This window comes from Octopus bimaculoides, chromosome 25 (genome assembly GCF_046866305.1).
Source record: "Octopus bimaculoides isolate indiv1 chromosome 25, ASM4686630v1, whole genome shotgun sequence".
Classification (NCBI taxonomy): domain Eukaryota; kingdom Metazoa; phylum Mollusca; class Cephalopoda; order Octopoda; family Octopodidae; genus Octopus; species Octopus bimaculoides.
This window is the reverse complement of record NC_142952.1, coordinates 8,842,543-8,865,042: the sequence shown is the minus strand read 5'-3', so window position 1 is coordinate 8,865,042 and position 22,500 is coordinate 8,842,543. Positions and strand designations below refer to the sequence as shown.

At 35.5% G+C, this 22,500-nt stretch overlaps 1 protein-coding gene across 1 annotated transcript in view; it reads left to right on the top strand.

Annotated features, from left to right (window-relative positions):
• Positions 1-22,176, top strand: part of LOC106879722 (fibrillin-2) — an 80,596-nt gene extending 58,420 nt beyond the window's left edge. Inside the window, exons 43-54 of the mRNA XM_089341601.1 lie at positions 8,163-8,284; positions 10,217-10,312; positions 11,897-11,992; positions 12,213-12,410; positions 13,156-13,281; positions 13,924-14,049; positions 14,586-14,744; positions 18,388-18,555; positions 19,538-19,657; positions 20,851-20,973; positions 21,260-21,385; positions 21,974-22,176. Coding sequence (XP_089197727.1) covers positions 8,163-8,284; positions 10,217-10,312; positions 11,897-11,992; positions 12,213-12,410; positions 13,156-13,281; positions 13,924-14,049; positions 14,586-14,744; positions 18,388-18,555; positions 19,538-19,657; positions 20,851-20,973; positions 21,260-21,385; positions 21,974-22,161 — 1,648 coding nt within the window. The 3' untranslated portion in view covers positions 22,162-22,176. The remainder of the gene's footprint in view (positions 1-8,162; positions 8,285-10,216; positions 10,313-11,896; positions 11,993-12,212; positions 12,411-13,155; positions 13,282-13,923; positions 14,050-14,585; positions 14,745-18,387; positions 18,556-19,537; positions 19,658-20,850; positions 20,974-21,259; positions 21,386-21,973) is intronic.
• Positions 22,177-22,500: the final 324 nt, after the last annotated feature.

The following is a 22,500-nucleotide window of genomic DNA, read 5'->3' as shown; positions in this document are numbered from 1 at the left end:
TATGTATATTAAGGGTACAACCGGATGGGAGACAGACACTTTATATATATCATCATCATCATCATCATCATTTAACGTCCACTTTCCATGCAAGCATGGGTTGGACGATTTGACTGAGGACTGGTGAACCAGGTGGCTGCATGTATATATATATGTGTATATATATATATATATACATATATATATATATACACACATAAACACATAAACACACACATATGTATATAGATATATATACATACATATACATACTATACTCCCCCCCCCCACTTGTTTCAGGCTTTTGACTGTGGCCATGCTGGAGCACCGCCTTTAATCGAGCAAATCGACCCAAGACTTATTCTTTAGAAGCCTAGTACTTATTCTATCAGTCTCTTTTGCCGAACCGCTAAGTTACGGGGGACATAAACACATCAGCATCGGTTCTCAAGCGATGTTGGTGGGGACAAACACATACACACATACATATATATATACATATATACGACGGGCTTCTTTCAGTTTCCGTCTACCAAATCCACTCACAAGGCTTTGGTTGGCCCGAGGCTATAGTAGAAGACACTTGCCCAAGATGCCACGCAGTGGGACTGAACCCGGGACCATGTGGTTGGTAAGCAAGCTACTTACCACACAGCCACTATATACAAATACATACATACATATATATAAATATATATGTCTGTATACAAATACATACATATATATGTCTATATACAAATACATACATACATATATATAAAAATATATATGTATATATACATATACAAACATACATACATATATATGTATGTGTGCGTGTTTGTGTGTGTACGCATTGGTGCCACACAGTGCAACAGACTAGAACCTAGTGATAATCAGTGTTTAGTGACCTGAGATAGATTATGTCAGGAACCTACTAAATTTGAAATAATCTCAGAGGGTATGGAGTTCTGTAGAGAAGAACTTACCCACAGTGTTGGCATCGTTTTAGGTTTTACAGAGTCTCAGGGTTTGAGAAATGGAAAATTCGTTGTGATGCTGATAGGATGATTCTAGGGCATTGAACTACAAACAGTAATCATATAAAGATGTGTTTGTGTGCGTGTGTGTGTATGTCTGTAACCCTTCTTAATATCATACAATATCCCGTCTCAAAATTCTTGCTCAATTTAGTCACACAGGAATTGCATAGTAAACATGTTGATAAAAATGACCGAAATAATTCCTTCTCCAGCATGGTATATCTCATGCTACATCATTCTTGTTCCTAATTTAAGACTTTATCAAGGAAAGCTTTAACTGTTTGACATTAGTTCCATCTTAGAATGTTTACCATTTTACATATGGACTTTTATTTTCTGCTGTTGTTGTTGTTGTTGTTGTCGTCGTCGTCGTCGTCGTCGTCGTCGTCGTCGTCGTCGTCGTCGTCGTCGTCGCCACTGCTGCTGCTGCTGCTGACAGGCAGTTTTGGTTCTGTGTTTTATCTTTTACTTGTTTCTATCATTGGACTGCAGCCATGCTGGAGCAATGTCTTCAAGAGTTTCATTGAACAAATCAGACTTAATAGTCATTTTATTTTTAAAGTCTAGTACTTTATTCCATTGCTCTTTTTTGTTGAACTGCTCAGTTACTGGAATGTAAACAAACCAACACTAGTTCTCAAGCATAAATACACACACACATATACATACATATGTGAGTAAGTAAATATACATATAATAATAATAATAATAGTTTCTGATTATGGCACATAAGGCCAGCAATTTCAGGGGTGTGAGTGAGTCATTTACATTCACCCCAGTGTTCAACTGGTACTTACTTTATCAACCCCAAAAGGAAGAAAGGCAAAGTCAACCTTGGTGGAATTTGAACTCAGAAAGTAAAGTTAAATGATATGCCACAAAGCATTTTGCCTCGTGTGCTAACGATTCTGTCAGCTCTCTACCTTAATAATAATAATAATAACAAGAAAAAATGCTTTTAAATTGATGTATCAATACCAAGAGATGACAATGTTTCTCTCAAAGAAACGGAGAAGCTTTCAAAACACAAAGATCTGGAAATAGAGGTAACTCGAATGTGGAACCTAAAAACAGAAACAATTCCTTCATAATAGGAGCATTAGCTATGATAAAAAAAAAACATTCAGACAAATACATAACAAAATTACCAGTACTTACAAGTATGTATAACATGCAGAAAATAATAGCACTACTAGGGACCACACACATCTTATGTGAAACACTTTCAATACAGTGAAAATAAGAGCATCATAACAAACCTCAGAACATACCCAAGGCACACAGAGCTGAATAATAATATTATTACAATAATAATAATAATAATAATAATAATAATAATAATAATCTTTCTACTATAGGCACAAGGCCTGAAATTTGTGGGGAGGAGACTAGTTGATTTTATCGACCCCCAGTATGCAACTGGTACCTATTTCATTGACCCTGAGAGGATGAAAGGCTGTGTCCACCTCAGCAGAATTTGAACTCAAAATGTAAAGACAAACAAAATTCCACTAAGCATTTTACCCAGCATGCTAACAATTCTGCCAGCTAACCACCTTAGTAGTAGTAATAATAATAATAATAATAATAATGATGATGATGATAATTATTAGATGGATAGAGGAAATAGGCATAAAACCCAGTTTAGTACAGCTGCAGAAAACAGTGTTATTAGGGACAGCTAGGATACTTAGGAGGGTTCTTGGCATCTAAGGTTACTTGCTGTAACTCGATAGGAGGGTTCTTGGCATCTAAGGCAACTTGTTGTAGCCTGATGTAAGGATTCTTTTCTTTTCCAACAGTTTAATTTGTTAAGTGTATATGAATAATAATAATGATAATGATAATAATAATAATAATAATAACAAAAAGCAGGAATTGAAACGTGACTTGCTTTACAAGAATTTATGACACACACACACCCTTCACAGCATGTGTCTTCTGACATTAAGTTTATCTTCTTTTTAGAGCTGTTGAGATTGTCTCGTCTGCAAAGCAATGCTCAGCTGTTTGGCTAGTGGAGACAAATATTAGCTGAACATATACATACATTCACACACACACACACACACGCACACATGTTTATGTTGGTATAACTTTGTGTTTGTGCGTATATATTTATTTCCTTTTTACAGTGTCTTCAAACTTTTGGCTTATTTGTTATCATCAGACTCATAATGGCAAGTAAGATGTAACTTCAAAGTCCCTATCAGCCTTTCCCTTGCAAACATAAATTAATAATGAAATAAAAATTAATATTGCAAAGTAATGTTTAATATTCAGATATTTTTATCATCATCCAGTGTTTTAAATCCAGGTTTTGTCCCCGTTAACAGGGATGGCCAGATCTACCTCAATGCCATAGCAACTGAGGCAGGCAGGTGCTGCCCACCCTGACCTTTGGGCTGGCTGATACCCATTTTCCTTTGCTATCATGAGGCTTTTTTGGAGCTGGATTTTCTACAGGGAGCATGCCCTTGCTTACCCCCAGCCTCAGTTTCTAGACATGAGTGGTCCCGAGATCAAGGCCTCAACTATAATTTTTAAGAAATGTGGTGGAAAACTAGCACAGGGATGCAGGGACGCTACTCCCTGAGACCCCTTTCAGAGCCCCACTACCTTTATATATAATATGATATAAAACAAATATTAAGTGTGAGTGAGTGCATATAACATATGTGCATTGTCTGTGTGTGTGTATGTATGTGTGTGCGTGTAGCTTTTTTTTTTTTTTTTTACCTTTTTCATTTTTTTCAGTCATTAGACTGCAGCCATGCTGGGACATCACCATGAATTTTTTTTTTCTTTTGGTCAAATGAATCGACCCCAGAACTTATTTTTTAAGCCTGATATTTATTGTATTGGGCTTTTGCCGAACTGCTAAGTTACGGTAACACAAACACACCAACACCCATTGTCAAGTGGGAGACAAACACACACACACCTGTCGTATATATATATATATATATATATATATATATATATATATATATACGACAAGCTTCTTTCAGTTTCCATCTACCAAATCCACTCACGAGGCTTTAGTCAGCCCGAGGTTATAGTAAAAGACACTTGCTCAAGGTGCCATGCAGTGGAACTGAAACTGGAGCCATGTGGTTGGTAAGCAAGCTACTTACCCCACAGCCACTCCTACACCTCTTTTACTTGTTTTAGTCGTTAGACTGCAACCAGACTGGAGCACCGCTTCGAAGAATTTTAGTCAAACAAATCAACCCCATGACTGATTTCTAATAATATTTAATTATAAAAATATATAATAGGATTTTTATTTAACATTAAATGGTTATGAGAGTCCAGTAAAGTAAAATAAGAACCAAAGGGAATCCATAGGTTACAAATATTTGAGAACCATGGGTCTATATTACATTAAGGTTGGGCACCCTTTTCCCCATCAGAACTAAACAACACTCAATGCTCACTAATTAACCACTAATTTTATGGGGTTTGATGAAAATGCTTCAAACATCCTTCTGAAAATTTGGGTTTGCACCCTCTAAGCAAATTTCATTCCTTTACTTATGCAATTAACTGTCTATCTATCTGTTTATCTAAGTAATTCGTTAATGAATTGTCTGATCATCTGGTACATTCTTTTCTTTCTCATATATTTCTATGGCCATTTTTTTTCTTTTATTTTTTAATTACCCATCTATCCATCTTATCTTCTCACTCTTCTTGGGAAAGTCATATGAACAGAATCCTCAGGCATTTCTTCCATAGGGTCTTATCTGAAGCAATCATCATCTTTCTGGCTGGATTTCTAAGCATGACCAATTGAGACTATAGACATCATCCAACCATCTCATTCTTGGTCTACCCCTAAGTCTTCTGCTGGTTGACTCAGCTTAAAGAATCCATCTTGAAATTCTTTCCTATGACATTCTAATCACATGGCCCTGGTACTGGAACTGTGACCTCTCAATGCAGATAAGTAGCAACTCAACTCCCTAATCGCCAAATTACACACTCTTTTGAGTAATGCTACTCCTGAAATCCTTCAGAGGAACCCAATTTCAGCCATTCATATTCACAGTCATTTTTAATTGTTTTTTTTAATTATATCTTTAAAATTTTATTTTGTTTTATTTTTGGCTTTTTCCTTCATTTGTGTGTCTTTTATTCGTTTTTAATTCTCAGTTTTTTTTTGGCTTTTGTATTTATTTTATTTTTATTTTATTTTATTTCCCTTATCTTTTATCATTTGCTTGTTTCAGTCATTAGACTGTGGCCATGCTGGGGCACTACCTTGAAGAATTTTTAATCAAATGAATCAACCCCCACCACTTCTCTTTCTTTTTTAAAGTCTGGTACTTTCTTTATCGGTCCCTTTTGCCAAACCACAAAGTTATGGGGGCATAGACAAAACCAACACCAGTTGTCAAATAGTGGTGGGTGACAAACACAGACACAAAGACATACACATAAATATATATAGATATGTATATAAAATGGGCTTCTTTCAGTTTCCATCGACCAAATCCTCTCACAAAGCTTTGGTCGGCCAGAGACTATAATAAAACACAGTGCCACACTGTAGGACTGAACCCAGAATCATGTGGTTGCAAAGCAAACTCCTTACCACATAGCCATGCCAGCACCCTTGCTTTTATTTATTTTATTTTCGTTTTTCATTTTTATTATGTTTTTATTTCATTTTTCTGGAGAGGATTTTTATGAGTATTTTTGGGGTTTTCTTAGTCTATTTTCATTTTATGGTTTTGCATTTTCATTTTCTCCATCTTTCCTTCAAAACTTCCCCCTCCCTCCCTCTACTTTTCTTTTCAGCCCTCTGGTCTGTCCTCCTCCTCTGCCTCATCCTCCTCCTGTACAGCTTCACCTCTTCCCCCTCCCCGCCCCCTCTTGCCATTCTCCACTTCGTTTGGTAGTGTTATTCTTTCTAATCTAGAAACTTATTCTCAAGGTAACCCAGTACTTTGGTGCAACATCCTGGTCTGTTTAATTGGTCTGGCATTTTTTAAGCCTTCCCTTCTTGCTAACTTGTGAGGAGAGAGAGAGAGAGAGAGAGAGAGAAGGAATGGTGTGGCAAGCAATGACAGAGAAAGTGACTGAAAGAGAGAGTAGCAAAGACAAAGAGAGAAACAGAGACAGACAGAGAAACAGAGAGAAACAGACAAAGAGAGAAACAGAGAGAGGATAGATGTGTGAAGGAGTAATTAAGTGGGTGAGTGTAGTTGACAGAGAGAGAGAGAGAGAGAGATAGAGAAGGGGGCATATAAGAGGAGAGTGATGGAGCAGGAGAGAAATGTTACAGACTGAATGAGAGAGAGGGAGAGAGGGGGGACAAACAGAAAGAAAAATAGATGAATTATAAAACAAAGACAGACAGCTGGGAAGATGGATAGAGACAGACTGAGAAAGAGAAAGAGAGAGAGAGAGAGAGAGAAAAGAGGACAGATGGATGGAAAGGTGGGTGTGAGTGAGAGTAGTTGTTAGAGAGGAGGAGGGCTTCTATGGTGGGAGTGTGTGAGTAAGTTAGGATAAAAGAGAGACAGGACAAATGTATGGAGAAAGAGTGAAGCTTGGTGAGATGGAGAAAAAGAGATGACAGAGCTGTGGATGGAGAATGAAGGAAGAGTGAGAGTAGGAAAGAATGTAGGAGAACAAAGGAGAGAGAGGAAGGATAGACGGGGAGTGAGAAAGAGAGAAAATGGTAAAGTAGAAGAAAGATGTACTGACAGATAGACAGACAAACAGAGAGAGAGAGAGAGACAGACAGACAAATAATAGAAAGGACAAACAGAGAGAGAGAGAGAGAGAGAGAGAGAGAGAGAGAGAGAGAGAGACAGACAGACAAAAAATAGAAAGGACAAACAGAGAGAGAGAGAGAGAGAGAGAGAGACAAACAGACAAAAAATAGAAAGGACAAACAGAGAGAGAGAGAGAGAGAGAGACAAACAGACAAAAAATAGAAAGGACAAACAGAGAGAGAGAGAGACAGACAGACAGACAGACAAAAAATAGAAAGGACAAACAGAGAGAGAGAGAGAGACAAACAGACAAAAAATAGAAAGGACAAACAGAGAGAGAGAGAGAGAGACAGACAGACAGACAAAAAATAAAAAGGACAAACAGAGAGAGAGAGAGAGACAAACAGACAAAAAATAGAAAGGACAAACAAAGAGAGAGAAAGAGACAAACAGACAAAAAATAGAAAGGACAAACAGGCAGACAAACAGAAAGCGAAATAAACCATCAGAGCTAACAAACAGACTGCTTTGCATTAATTATTCTGGTTCATTACGTTCTGAGTTCAAATCCTACTGAGGTCAACTTTGCCTTTCATTCTTTTGGGGCGAAGAAAATAAAATACCAGTAAAGTATTAGGGATCAGTTCTACTCATTCACTCCTCCTTTCTATTTGTGTGTCTGGCTGTTTCTCATTCTGGAAGAAATCAACTGTGGTGAGGTCAGGAGAAGTATAGGCTGTCATCATCATCATCATCATTTAACATCTATTTTCCATGCTGGCATGGACTAGACAGTTTGACAGATACTGGCAAGGCCAGGATCCACACCAGGTTCCATCGTCTGTTTTGGCATGATTTCCATGGCTGGATACCCTTCCTAATACCACTTTACAGAGTGTACTGGGTGTTTTTTTATGTGACACTTGTGCTTTTTATATGGCACCAGTGCTTTTTATGTGGCACCAGTGCTTTTTATGTGGCACCAGCGCTTTTTACTTGGTGCCATCACCATCACTCTGCCAGTTTAGAAATGTCCAAGGCATGACATATGTTACATTGGCAGTCTTACAACTCGATCAAGGATGGGTGGATTTTTACCAAAGAAGCATAAATGACTTTGTTAATCAATTGACTGAATTGTCCTATCTCACAAATTACCTTCCACATAATAACAACATTCAATTTACTGAAACACCTATAGGTTTCTAAATGCTAAATACTAATTACATTTCTTGCTTATTATTACACACACACACACACACACCACACACACACACACACACACACACACACATGCATGCATGCATGCATGCACACACACACACACACACACATACACAGACACATCTGCACACACACATGCTCACATACACATAGTACCACTTCCGTTTATTCCTTAACCATATTCAATATATCAATACTTGAAACTAAGTTTTCCTCCTTTTATGACTCCTCCATATTTCTTTATTATTTTTAGGCGACATGTATGTGGTCAGAAATACAGAAAAATATGCTGCCCTGGCTGGACAAAACTAGGCAGAAGATGTAGTAAACGTATGTAGAACACCACTCAATATTTCTTGCATTCTTTGTTCTGTTACACCATTTCTTTGTTTCAATAAATTTCTTGTTGTTCTTGTTGTCTAATGTCCATTTCATTCTGTTATTTAACCTCTTTCAAAATTGACCCTAAATAAATCACTTCTGATTCAGCCTCAGTAGTATATACTGTGTACTTTATATTTTAAACTTTCTATCATAATTTTCTATGTATGTATGTATATAGTGAGAATTTACAAAAACAAAAGACCAAGATGGGTGTGTAAACAACAAAATGCATTAGTTTAATGCTCAGGAAGTGAGAAAGACTTTTATGTTTCGAGCCTATGCTCTTCAACAGAAAGGAATACAGAAATAAACAGGGAGAGAAAATTCAGCTGCAAATTAGTACCAAACAAGTTATGGTGCAGCTCTCTCCCTCCCTCCAGGAAAATAAAAAACATAAATGCCCCTACAATTCTCCCACCCTTTTGATCCAGCAGTGCATCCAGAATGTGATGGATGGAGGGAAGGTGAGAGAACTGTACCAGCACTCAGCTTGAACTCATTTTTAACTGAGTTGACTAGAGTAATGTGAAATAAAGCACCTTACTCAAGGACATAACGCTCTACCTGATTCAGGAATTGAACTCACAATGTATATGATTATGAACCAAACACTCTAACTACTAAGCTACATACCTTCTGAATATTAATATATTAATGAATTTCAAAAAATGATCAAGGATCCTTCCCATGCCACAACCTCATATGACTGATTTTCCAGTTTCTGTCATGTGTATATTCTCCCCCAGGACAGGATGCCAGTCTGTCACAGAATTACTTATTTTTACAGGGCAAGTTGACTGGAGCAATGCAAAATGAAGCGTTTTGCTCAAGAACACAAGGTATCACCTGGTCCAGGAATTGAAACCACAATCTTGCATTCTTGAGCACAACACCCCTAACCACTAAGCTGTGCACCCCCATATTAATGTGTTTACTGTAATATTAATGAATTTTCCAGAGTGGCAGCATATTTACAGGAGTATTAAAATATTTACCAGAGTATTAACCTATTTTCTAAAATATTAAAGTATTTATTAGATTATTAACATATTCCCCCTTAGTTTAGAAATGAAGTGTCAGGATGTTATTTGCTGAGTCACCAGATGCCAACTGCATAGTATGGTGTTTTGTGGTTACTGCAATGGTATCTGGTTGAATTAATGAATGAAAATATGTTTCCTGGCTGCATGAAGAAGTGACTGAACAATACCCACAAACATTTAACAAAAGTATCTATTGTCACACATAAAGACAATCTACATTAGCTTTTTACAGTTAACAGCAGCAATATGTTGTTGGCACTCCGTCGCTTACGACGTCGAGGGTTCCAGTTGATCTGATCAGCGGAACAGCATGCTCGTGAAATTAACGAATAGATCGATCTTAGCTGTTTGGCAAAAGAGACCAATAGAATAGGTACCAAGCTTAAAAGGAAATAGGTACCGGTGTCAATTCATTCGACTAAATTTCTTCAAGGCAGTGCCCCAGCATGGCCACAATCTAGTGACTGAAACAAATAAAAGAATAAAAGAATGAATTTTTATTATTTGTTTTTGTGTGTGTGTGCATGTGTGTGCTGAGTTCAAATTCCACTGAGGTCTGCTTTGCCTTTCGTCCTTTTGGGGTTGCGTACTGGGGTCGATCTAATCAACCTGCCCCGCCCCAAAAATTTCAGGCCTTGTGCCTAGAGTAGAAAAGAAAAGAAGTACCAGTTAAGCTCTGTATTGATGTATTGACTTTATTTACCCCTAAAATTGCTGGCCTTGTGCAAAAATTTCAAACTATTATTTGTGTGCGCGCGTGTGTGTGTGTGTGTGTAGTGACTTAATATTTTTCTATTTCATTTTTTTATTCATTTTTTTATTCCTTGTATTTCAGCGGTGTGCCTTGGTGATTGTGGAGGAGGAATATGTATGAGACCTAATCAATGTCTGTGTCCAAACAGACAAATAGCACCAACCTGTTTTCCTGGAAGTAAGTACAAATATAAAAGTAATATTTTCTTCCTGAAAGTAGCAGAGGAGTGAATTATCCAAACCCCAAAGAATCCCTCTCAACACATAGCTATGGTGCTCCCCCACTACTCCTGCTCATGATCAGAGATGCACATATTGTCAGCCACTAAGGGACATGCTCAACTGGTTAAAGTCAAGCAACTGACAAGCAAATCTGTGGTATTGAGCAGAATATTTGCTGTAGCCCATCTTTTATACCAAGACAAAACAATGTACATGATAACACTTCCAGTCAGTTAAGATCAGAGGCCATGAGAGCCATTGCCTGGCACTGCAGCAGGGCATTTATTATTATTATTATTATCATTATTATTATTATTATTATTATTATTATTATTACATAAGATTACTTGAGCATTGATGTCTTAGATAAATACCATATGTTAAAATTACAGCAAATGATGTTTATGCATATATATGTGTGTGAGTGTGTGTATGTATGGTTATATGAATGTAAGCATGCATGAATATATATATATATTTGTATGTAAACATATGTGTGTGTGTGTGTGTGTGTGTACTGTCACTGTCAATCATCAGCAATGTTGACTGCCACCATAAGTTATTTAGTCACTACTCCTTATGACATCTTTTGACAGGGTATGGATGTCCTTGACATTAAGGTTATATATCTTGTTTTTTTTTCAAACTTCCCCTTACATATGTCATTATATCAAAGGTGAAGTCAACAGTATTTTCTCTGCCCTTCATGTAGTTGTGAGTACAGGATGTGCTTGGACAGTTTTTCAGATGGCATTCGCATAACATGTCACATCTAATTCCTATTTTTTCACTTCCTAACAAAATCTTCCATATTTGGTAACCCACCTCACCCTAATATCTTATTACTGTGAACCATGTCTCACCAGGAAATTTTCCTTATTAACAGCGTTAAAACCTAAATGATCCTTATATCAACTACAAACTACAGAAAGAGTGACATTGACAGGGTCTGTCTCAAAAGAAAAGTGAGAGGAAGAGGGGACAGTCTTTGAGTGTGACATTCAGACAGTATTTGCTAAACAACATCAACAACAATAAACACCAAGTGCTCAAAGATGAAGTGAGTACCATGCTGCAGATTAGCAGCAAAAACTCCTTCAGAACCGTTCATTCCTTGATGACCCCCTCATGTTATGAATTTACATTCATGACCTGTAGGGACACTGTATTGCGTTATCAGCCGCAAAAACTCCTTCAGAAGCGTTCATTCCATGATGACCCCTTCATGTTATGAATTTGCATTCATGACCTGTAGGGACACTGTATTTCGTTATGCAACCATGATATACTACAAAGTATATTAAAGACCAATAGAATAAGTACAAGGCTTAAAAAATTAGTCCTGGGGTCGATTTGTTCAACTAAAATCCTTCAGGTCGGTGCTCCAGCATGGCCGTAGTCAAATAACTGAAACAAGTAAAAGAAGAAGAATTTGTGAGAATATGTGCATATTTCCATGTGTGTGTGTGTGTGTGCGTGTGTGCGTGTTTATATCTTGATGATTTAATTAACTTCTCTGTCTTTTGTTGTTTCTCTTCAGATGCATGTCAGGTCGACTGTCAAAATGGTGGTCGATGTATTGGACAAAACCGGTGCTCTTGTATGTATGGATTTGGTGGTCCGAAATGTGAAAGTGGTTGGTTCTCATTTTTATTTATTTCCATCAAAAATTCTGTTACTTTATCTTATTTATTTCATTCTTCTCATTTTCATGTTAGGTTCTTCTTCTTCTTCTTTTTCTTCTTCTTCTTCTTCTTCTTCTTCTTCTTCTCCTCACCCCCTTCTTCAATTTATTATTATTATTATTATTATATATTTGAATTTTGCTTTGTATTTCATTTCTCCTCTTTTTACAGATCTTCGAACTGGGCCTTGCTTCACACAGCTATCAAATTACCAGTGTAAAGGCCAGTTAATTGGTGTGGTGTGTACAAAAGCTCTGTGTTGTGCAACCATTGGTAAGGCTTGGGGTAACCCATGTGAGAAATGCCAGACAGAATCTTACCCTTGTCGACGAGGATACATTCTCAATGCTCAAGGAAATTCCTGCCAAGGTAAATTTTTCAATTTCAACTCAGTGCTTTCTCTCTCCATTTCTTGTTATATATAACACATTTTTAAGTAATAAGCTATAGATTTTCTTTAGAATTCAGAGCCAGTACTATGAGTTATGATGTTTTGTATCAGGGGCAGACTGAGCCGTTGGTCGACCGGGCACTGCCTGAGGACCTGTAGCTCTGAGGGGCCCACACAAGGACAAACATACACACACACACACATGGCCTCAGTCTAATGACTGAAACAAGTAAAAGATATATATATATATATATATATATATATATATGATGAGATTCTTTCAGGTTCTGTCTACCAAATCCACTCACAAGGCTTTGGTCAGCCTGAGGCTATAGTAGAAGACACTTGCCCAAGGTACCACACAGTGGGATTGAACCCAGAAGCATGTAGTTGGGAAGCAAGCTTCTTACCACACAGTCACAGAGATATATTCATACATGAAATATCATAACTTACAGTGCTGACCCTAAATTCTATCAAAAATCTATAGTTCAACTCTTTAAAATGAAAATAGTGCACTGCTAACACAAAAAGACACAATATTGACTTATAAGACTTTAATATAATTGATAGATTATAATGGTTCCTAATCGAATATATATATATATATATATATATATATGCGCATACACACACACACACACACACACACACACACACACACACACTATTTCTGATTTTAATAAAATTATTGTGAATTAATTTTTTTCCACACATCAACAGATGTCAATGAGTGCACAGCTATCCCAGGCTTATGCGTTGGTGGTCGATGTATCAACAATATTGGATCTTATGTCTGTGAATGCCGGGAAGGTCAAAGACAGAATCTTCTTACCAATCTCTGTGAAGGTAAGTATAAAAAAAAATAACCAAATATAATAACCTGCTAGAAAACAAATGGTTCATTCATCTATTCCTAATATATGGTAAAAAGGGGTTTCACTTTCCAGCCCCTGAATTTTGGCTGATGGTGTCCTGGAAACTGGGCGTTTGCTGATCATTATGTTGATTTTCACTTATTTTTGCTTTTTGTTTCTTTCTTTTTCTTGCTTAATTTTTTTCAGTTCTTCTGAGCATTCATCTCTGATGTGAGTTTTATTCTAACAAGCATAACAACTAGGCTTCCTGCTATACATCATTATTGATCTCGTGTCCTGTTGCCTCAGTGCCTTCAACTGGGCACAGCTCCACAAGGCTTTGATCAGCCCAAGGCTATAGTAGATGCTTGCCCAAGGTATCATGCGGTGGAACTGAACCCAGAACCATTTGGTTGGGAAGCAAGTTTCTTACCACACAGCCATACAGTTTGTGTTAGGTGAAGGTTTGCTTTAACAAATCTGTTGTCTGAATGGACTATGGTACAATAGCACATCAATACTTGTTCATTTGGGTGAGTATATTTGTGAAGCAAGTAGTAGTTTTCAACAAATGGAGTTAAAATATAAATTTAATGGATTTTTATTTATTTATATATTTCTTTGTTTTTTCCAGATATCAATGAATGTGGAGAACAACGAGGTGCCTGCCAGAATGGCCTCTGTGTTAACACAGAAGGAAGCTATTTCTGTGAATGCCATAATGGCTATGAGCATGGTCCATCCAAAACACAATGTGTCCGTGAGTATCTGTCCATAAGCATTCATCTTAATTCTTCTATTATTTTCATCAAATTTTCCAATCAAATCCAATATCCAATATCCACCAAGAATTTAACTTTAACAAGTTGCATAATTTTATAACGAACAGTGTGGTTGTGTGTGTGTGTGTGTGTGTGTTTGTTTGTGTGTGTGTGTGTGTGTGTGTGTGTGTGTGTGTGTGTGTGTGTGAGTATGTGTATTATTTATTACATTCATATTGACATTTTGAATTGATTGTGTTTTACATTTAAATGCATATATTTTTTAGAATTTCTATATTTATCTATTATGTGCACAGACACATGCACACGTGTGGATGTTTGTGTGAGCATATATATATATATATATATATATATATATATATATGTATACACACATGCATATATGTGTTCGTATGTGTGTATATATGCATATGTGTGTGTTTGTGTGAGTGTATGCATATGTGTGTATATGCTTGTGTGTGCGTGTGTGTATTCACATATATTTATATACATCTTTTTTCCTTCTTGCTTCCAGCTGTTCGTAAGAATCTGTGTTTCACCAAGATAAGAAACAGCCAATGTGTTAGTGCCATTCAAAATGCCAGATACTCCAGGAGTGACTGTTGCTGTAAACATGGCGGCAATGGTTGGGGAGACAGACACACTTGCCATATCTGTCCTTTAAGAGAATCAAGTAAACTTATTTTGTCAACATTTATGTTGATCTACTTTTTTTACTGTTTGTTTTGTAGGGGTTTTTTCTTATTTTTATTGTATATCTCGCCTCTAACACCTATTGTTGCATTTGTTGTTTTTGTAATATATATATATATATATACATATATATATGCACATATATCTATGTGTGTATGTATATATGCATGTACACACTCACATACATATTTGCAGAAGCACACATACAAACACATATTGAAGCATACATATTGAAGCAAACATATATATGTATGTATAAATCTACTATATAAGTTACATATATATGAATATATATGCATATATATATGTGTGAGTGTGCATGTGTGAGCATATATATATATATATATATATACATACATATATATACACACACATACACACACGTATATATATATATATATATATATATATATATATATATATATGTGCCTGTTTGAATGTATGCATACTTATAAATATATATGCTTATATGTGTGTGTGTGTGTATATGTATGCATATATATGTGTGCATGCATATATATACGTGTGTGTGTGTGTATATATATATATATATATACAAACATGCATATATATTTAGGGTGCCGGATGAGTGGGGCATAGCTTTTTCTAATTTGTGAACAGTGATGGTAGAAAAGATAAAAAGTAATTGGTTTGTCAGCACTGTAGCCCTAATTCTGTAGACAGAAATGCAAAGAAGCAAAAAAAAAAAAAAACCAATAAAATCTATATAACAAAAATTCCCATCTAACAAAAAAAATGACCCTTAGTCACTACAGGAGTAATTAAAATCTCTAATTGATTTAACATTTGTTTTTCTTAAAGTTTTCATTTTACCTCTGGGTTCCATGATTGGGTTTCATGCCCTCATCTCACCTCACCGCATCTTACCCCTACCAACCCCCCCACATTTTTCTCCACAACCCTTCAGATCCTTTTACCAATAAATCACCAGTCTACTGGTTCACTGTTCCTAACTTGTGTGTACATGTATCCTCTCCTTCATACCCAAAAATATTTATTGTTATTATTAAATGTGGCAAGCTGGGAGAATCGTTAGCACACCAGGCAAAATGCTTAGCAGCATTTTATCCACCTCTGCATTCTGAGTTCAAATTCTGCTGAGGTTGACTTTGCCTTTTATCCTTTTGGGTTCAATAAAATAAGTACCAGTTGAGTACTGGGGTTAATATGACCGACCAGTCCCCTACCTTCAAACTTCAGACCTTATGACTATAGTAGAAAGGATTATTATTATTATTAATTTAGCATACCGGGCAAAATGCTTAGTGGTGTTTCAACCATCTTTATGTTCTGAGTTCAAATTCTACTGAGGTCAATTTTGCTTTTCATTCTTTCAGGGTCAACAAATTAAGTATCAGTGAAACCCTGGGGTCGATATGACTGACCAGTCCCCAACCCTCAAATTTCAGGCCTTGTGCCTTTAGTAGAAAGGATTATTATTGTTATTGCTATAATTATTATTATTTTTATTATTAAGGCAACAAGATGGCACAATCATTAGCACACAGGGCAAAGTGCCTAGCGACATTTCATCTGCCAATATGTTCTGAGCTCAAATTCCACCGCGGTTGACTTTGCCTTTCTTCCTTTCAGGGTCAATAAATTAAGCCAATAGTAGAAATTATTATTATTGTTATTGTTGTTATTATTATTGATGCAACACTCTCATGCTCTTGAGAAACAGAAAACTAAAACAATAACAAAAGGGAAAGCTAGGAATACATTCCTTCATGAAAGAAATTCAGCACGCACACATACACACACACACACAAACACAAGCACACGCACATACATACACAAACACACACACACACACACACATACTCAAGACTCTCTATCCCCTTTCCACCCTTTTCTACTTTCCAGAAATTGTTCCATATCTGGAACACTTTGACGATGTCAATTCCAGCTTTCTACTATCACCACCACCACTACCACCACCACCACAACATGCATCTAATATATCAAAGGGAAACAGTTAACGAAGTTCATTGCTAAAATAATGTTACCATGTTCACCTTCTGTTACAATACTTTCTTTATGTTGAAACATTCTAAAATCTCAACACAAACCCTGCTTATTTTACCATATTCCACTTGTGTTCTTAGAATCTACTTAGATTACCAAATACATTTTAACAAAAAAAAATAGGATCCGCCATTAACTTCCATAAAGTTTCTGTCTGTGTGGTGCAGGATACATTTTATCAAACCGTTGACACTATACACACACACAAACACACACATACACAAACACAAACATATACACGTATCTACAGATAGGTTATATACATATACAGATGTATGAATGTGTGTATGTACGTATGTATGCCTGTATGTATATATATATATATATATATATATATATATATCTGCACAGCAGCATGTATTAGAAACATAAGATAAATTAATTTCACAGAAAAAGCTATCACACTGTAATTTAACTACTTTAAATTTATCTTTCATGCATGTGTGTGTATGTATATTTATGTGTGTATGTGTGTGTATACATACACATATGTGAATAAATATATGCTTATATACACATATACATACACACACACACACACACACACACACACATATATATATATGTATGTATGTATATATGTATGTGTATTTATACATACATTTATCTCTCTATTTATATATATGTATATATATATATATATATATATATATACATATGTATGTATGTATATGTATACATATGCACACACATGCATACATACATCTTTATGTATATGTGTATAAGATTCTTGAATTGAAGATCAAGGAGATCAGAAATTCAAAGAGGATTCAATATGACCATGTAATGTTATATACACACATACACATGCAGACATATATATATATGAGATATATATGAGTGTGCGCATGTATATATACATATATATATATACTTACATATATGTGAATGTGGGTGTGTGTATTTTTGTGTGAGATGTATATATATATATGTGCATACACACACACACATATATATATATAGTCATTATATGCAACCGAAGCAGTTAGATTGAACTTTCTGTATGTGTATCATACTTAATAAGAGATCTATACATATATGTATACATTTTAAAAATAACGTCGACCACTAACGTGGACAATTAATGCGCTAGAAATAGATCACATTTTGTGTCTATTAAGACCTAAAAAGTTCTCAACATGAAATATGTATACACATATATATATGTACATATATGTAGTTATATACACACATATACTCTGGGTGGGCTGAAAGCCATCCTCAAAATAAGTTCAACATGTTCCGGAATTGTCAAAGATATGCTTCAGTTATTCTAAAATTTACTAAAATAAATAAAATACTAATGAATACAATGAAGAATTATAATAATATATGAACAAAATTAAATAATTATAGTAATAATTGCAAATTTTGGCAAAAGGCCAGCAATTCCGTAGGAGGGGGAAGAGTCAATCACATCAATATGTACCATTAGTCAAGCAGTGGGGCCAATTTAACTAGTCAAGCACTGGGGTCAGCTAGTCCCCTCTCCCAAAACCGCAGGTCTTTGACCTTTTGTAGAGCGAATTATGAGTGTTTGTTTATTCTTTTTTTCTTTTTGTTGTTTGTTTCAGACGAATACTTGACTCTCTGCCAGCTTGTAGAACCCCTCACGATTGGGAAAACAGGTGAAAGCTGTCAAAGACATGGAACATGTCTTAATGGTCAATGCCATAGAGTTGGCAGAAAATGGAAATGTCAGTGCTATACAGGTTTCCAGAATGTCAATGGATCGTGTATAGGTACGGGAAAATCTTCTTATAGTTTTTTGTTTCTTTGTTTTTTGTCTATTTCATCATCGTCGTCATTTAACATCCACTCTCGATGCTGGCATGGGTTAGATGGTTTGACTGGAGCTGATGAGCCAGAGAGCTGCACCAGGTTCCAGTCTGATTTGGCATGGTTTCTATAGCTGAATGAGATGCCCTTCCTAACACCAACCACTCCAGGAGTGTAATGGGTGCTTTTACATGCCACCAGCATGGGTGCTGTTTACATGACAGCAGCAACGACCGCAACTACCATTCACCGGTGCTATTTACATGGCACCAGCAACAATCATGACAATTCACAGGTACCTTTTACATGGTACCAGCAATGAGCACAACTATGATTCACAGGTGCTGTTTACATGGCATCATTAATGACCATGACTACAACTAAAATTCACATGTGCCATTTACAAGGCATGGGCGACGGTCCAACTCCGATTTCACAGGTGCCATTTATATGGTATCAGCAATAGCCACAACTGTGATTTCACAGATGCCAGTTACATGTCATTGGCATAGATAGATGGATGATGTATATGTATGTATGTATGTATGTATGTATGTATGTATGTATAGACAGGCAGGCAGACAGACAGGGAGGGACAGACAGACAGACAGAGAGGAACAGACAGACGGGGAGTGACAGACAGACAAGGAGAGACAGACAGACAGGAAGAGACAGACAGAGAAAGAGAGAAATAGACAAATAGAAAGACAGACATGCCTTTTTCAATTCCCGAGCATTATACTAATACATCTGTTTGTTTACTACACCACCTGTCTTCGTCTGTTGTTTTTTTATGAATTCTCCCTATAGATAGATAAGTAGACAGACAGACAGACAGACAGACAGACAGATAGATAGATAGATAGATAGATAGATAGATAGATAGATAGATAGATAAACAAGCAGAGACATAAATATGTTAATGAATGTATATTTATATTTCAGACATTGATGAATGTCTAAACAATGTATGTAGACGTGGTGAATGTACCAACACCGATGGAAGCTTTATTTGCACCTGCTCAGATGGGTTTGTCTTGGACAAAGATGGACGAACTTGTACAGGTAAGTTAAAATTCCAATCTCAGATGTCATGTCTGATTGCAGTGAAGCATTTATGCAGTTTCTTGGCAGAATTGTTAGCACATCAAACAAAATGCTTAATAGCATTTCGTCAGCCTTTACATTCTGAGTTCAAATTTTGCAGAAGTCATCTTTACATTTTATTCCTTTGGGTCAATAAATTAAGTACCGATCAATAAGATAGGTACCAGTTAAATACTGAGGTTGATGCAATCAACTTACCCTCTTCTCCAAAACTACTGGCCTTGTACCAAAATTCGAAATGGGTATTTATATTTAATCTATGATATCAGAATATATGTCTATAATTTATTGGTTTCAAATTTTGGATCAAGGCCAGCAGTTTCAAGGGAGAGTGTTCAATTTTTACTTACTTTATGGACCCAAAAAAGGATGAAAGGCAAAATTAACCTTGGCAATATTTTAACTGAGAATGTAAAGTCAGAAGAATTGTCATAAAGCACTTTTTCCAGGCCAGAAAAATTATGCCAGCTCACTACCTTATGTGATTTATTGCATTTATGTTTTATATTAATATCTTTCCATATTGATATTTTCTTCTTTTAGTTATTATTGTAATACAGTTCTATATTTAAGAGATGAGGAATTATTTACATTATTTACATTATTTACATTTGACGGATATTTCTCCTCATCTTGTTTGTTGTTAACACGTTTCGGCTGATATACCCTCCAGCCTTCGTCAGGTGTCTTGGGGAAATTTCGAACCTGGGTTCTCATTCCTAACGATGTTACTATTATTATGGCGTAGTGGTTAAGAGCGCGGGCTACTAACCCCAAGGTTCCGAGTTCGATTCACGGCAGCAACCTGATTAATAATAGTAATAATAATAATATAATAATAATAGTAACATCGTTAGGAATGAGAACCTAGGTTCGAAATTTCCCCAAGACACCTGACGAAGGTTGGAGGGTATATCAGTCAAAACGTTGTGTTAACAACAAACAAGATGAGGACAAATATCCGTCAAATGTAAATAATGTAAATAAAGTTATTATTGTGTTTTTTATTGTCATTTCTTTAAAAGTCTTCTGGTTTCAGTTTATTATTTGTTCATATTAAAAAGTTAAGGAATTTACTTTTGGTCTGCCCCATGTATGTTTTCGTTCTGCAATATTTCTCTAAAGGTTTCCACTTCTCTCTTTTTAATCAGATATGAACGAATGTGAAAAGGAAAATATGTGTCCAAACGGTGTTTGCCAAAATATGAATGGTTCCTACAAGTGTCGATGTAACCCAGGCTTTCGACAGTCACCAAATCAACAAGTCTGTTATGGTAAGTTCCAGCCATGAATTTCCATTGTACCATAAATCTATCTACATCCTGACTACAATCATAACATTGGAAATGTATTTATTCTATGTATTTGTGTGTGTATATATATGAGTGCGTGTGTGTGTGTATTATATATGTACATATGTATACATGTATGTGTGTATGTATATGTTTAATTACACGCACACATGAACGTACATACATCCTCCCTCCACATACACCATGAACACATACGTCTTAAATATTCCCACCTCACTCATAATTTATTATTTTTTTTTCCTTTCAGATATCAATGAATGTGTAAACAATGGCAAACTCTGCTTAAACGGAGCCTGCCACAATACTCCTGGTAGTTATTACTGTGAATGTAAACGAGGTTTCAGTTTATCACCTGATGGAGCGTTTTGTGTTGGTAAGTTAATTGTTGGCATCAAATTTCGCTCTGGATGTCTAATGTCATTTTTTCTTTTCTTTTTTTTTTTTTGTCATTTCTGGATTGTTACTGGTGCTTTTCTCTTTTCCCCATATTTTTTTCTTTTTTCCAATTAGAATTTTGGTTACTTTTGAAAAGTCATTTGCCAGCTGTAAGGAACTGAAGAATAAAATGAATGAAAAGAAAAGAAAAAGACACTAAGATATCCTATTGCATTGATTTATTTCTTAAGTTAGTCTCCCATGTTAGGTGCATGGTAAAAAATTACTTAGGAAGACTTCAAAATATATTTACAGTTTACCCCCAAGTTGTAACTGGTATTTCATTATATCAACAATCTTGGAGGGAAAAATAGTGAAATCGAGCATTTGGCATCACAAACTGATGCACTAAATTCTAACTGAATCTGACTTTGGTTTCAATGGAGAATATTCCAATTTCTTGTTCTTTAAGGAACTGAAGAATATATTCTCTTGAGAAGAATAAAAAAAAAATGAAATAGACCCTAAAATATTTTACAACATCATCATCATCATATAAGTTTAACAAATTTTAATTTCCTTTCAGACTACAATGAATGCTTAGTGAAAGGAATGTGTACTAATGGAAGATGTGTAAACATGGATGGCAGTCACAAGTGTATTTGTATGCTGGGTTACACTTTGTCAGCTGGAGGACAAGTGTGTATAGGTAGGTATTCCATATATATAAAGAGAGAGAGAGAGAGAGAGAGAATGAAAGAGAGAGGGAGATAGAGAGAGAGAACTAGGTACATGTATATTATATGTATCTATCAAAATATGTATGCCTATGTATGTGTATGTGTGTGTACAAGTGTACGTGTATACATAAGTATGTATATATATATGCACACGTATATGTGTGTATAAATATATTATATATATATATATATATATATATATATATATATATATATATATATATATATATATATATATATATATATATATATATATATATATATATATATATATATATATATAATATATATATATATATATATATATATATATATATATATATATATATATATATATATATATATATATATATATATATATATATATAATATA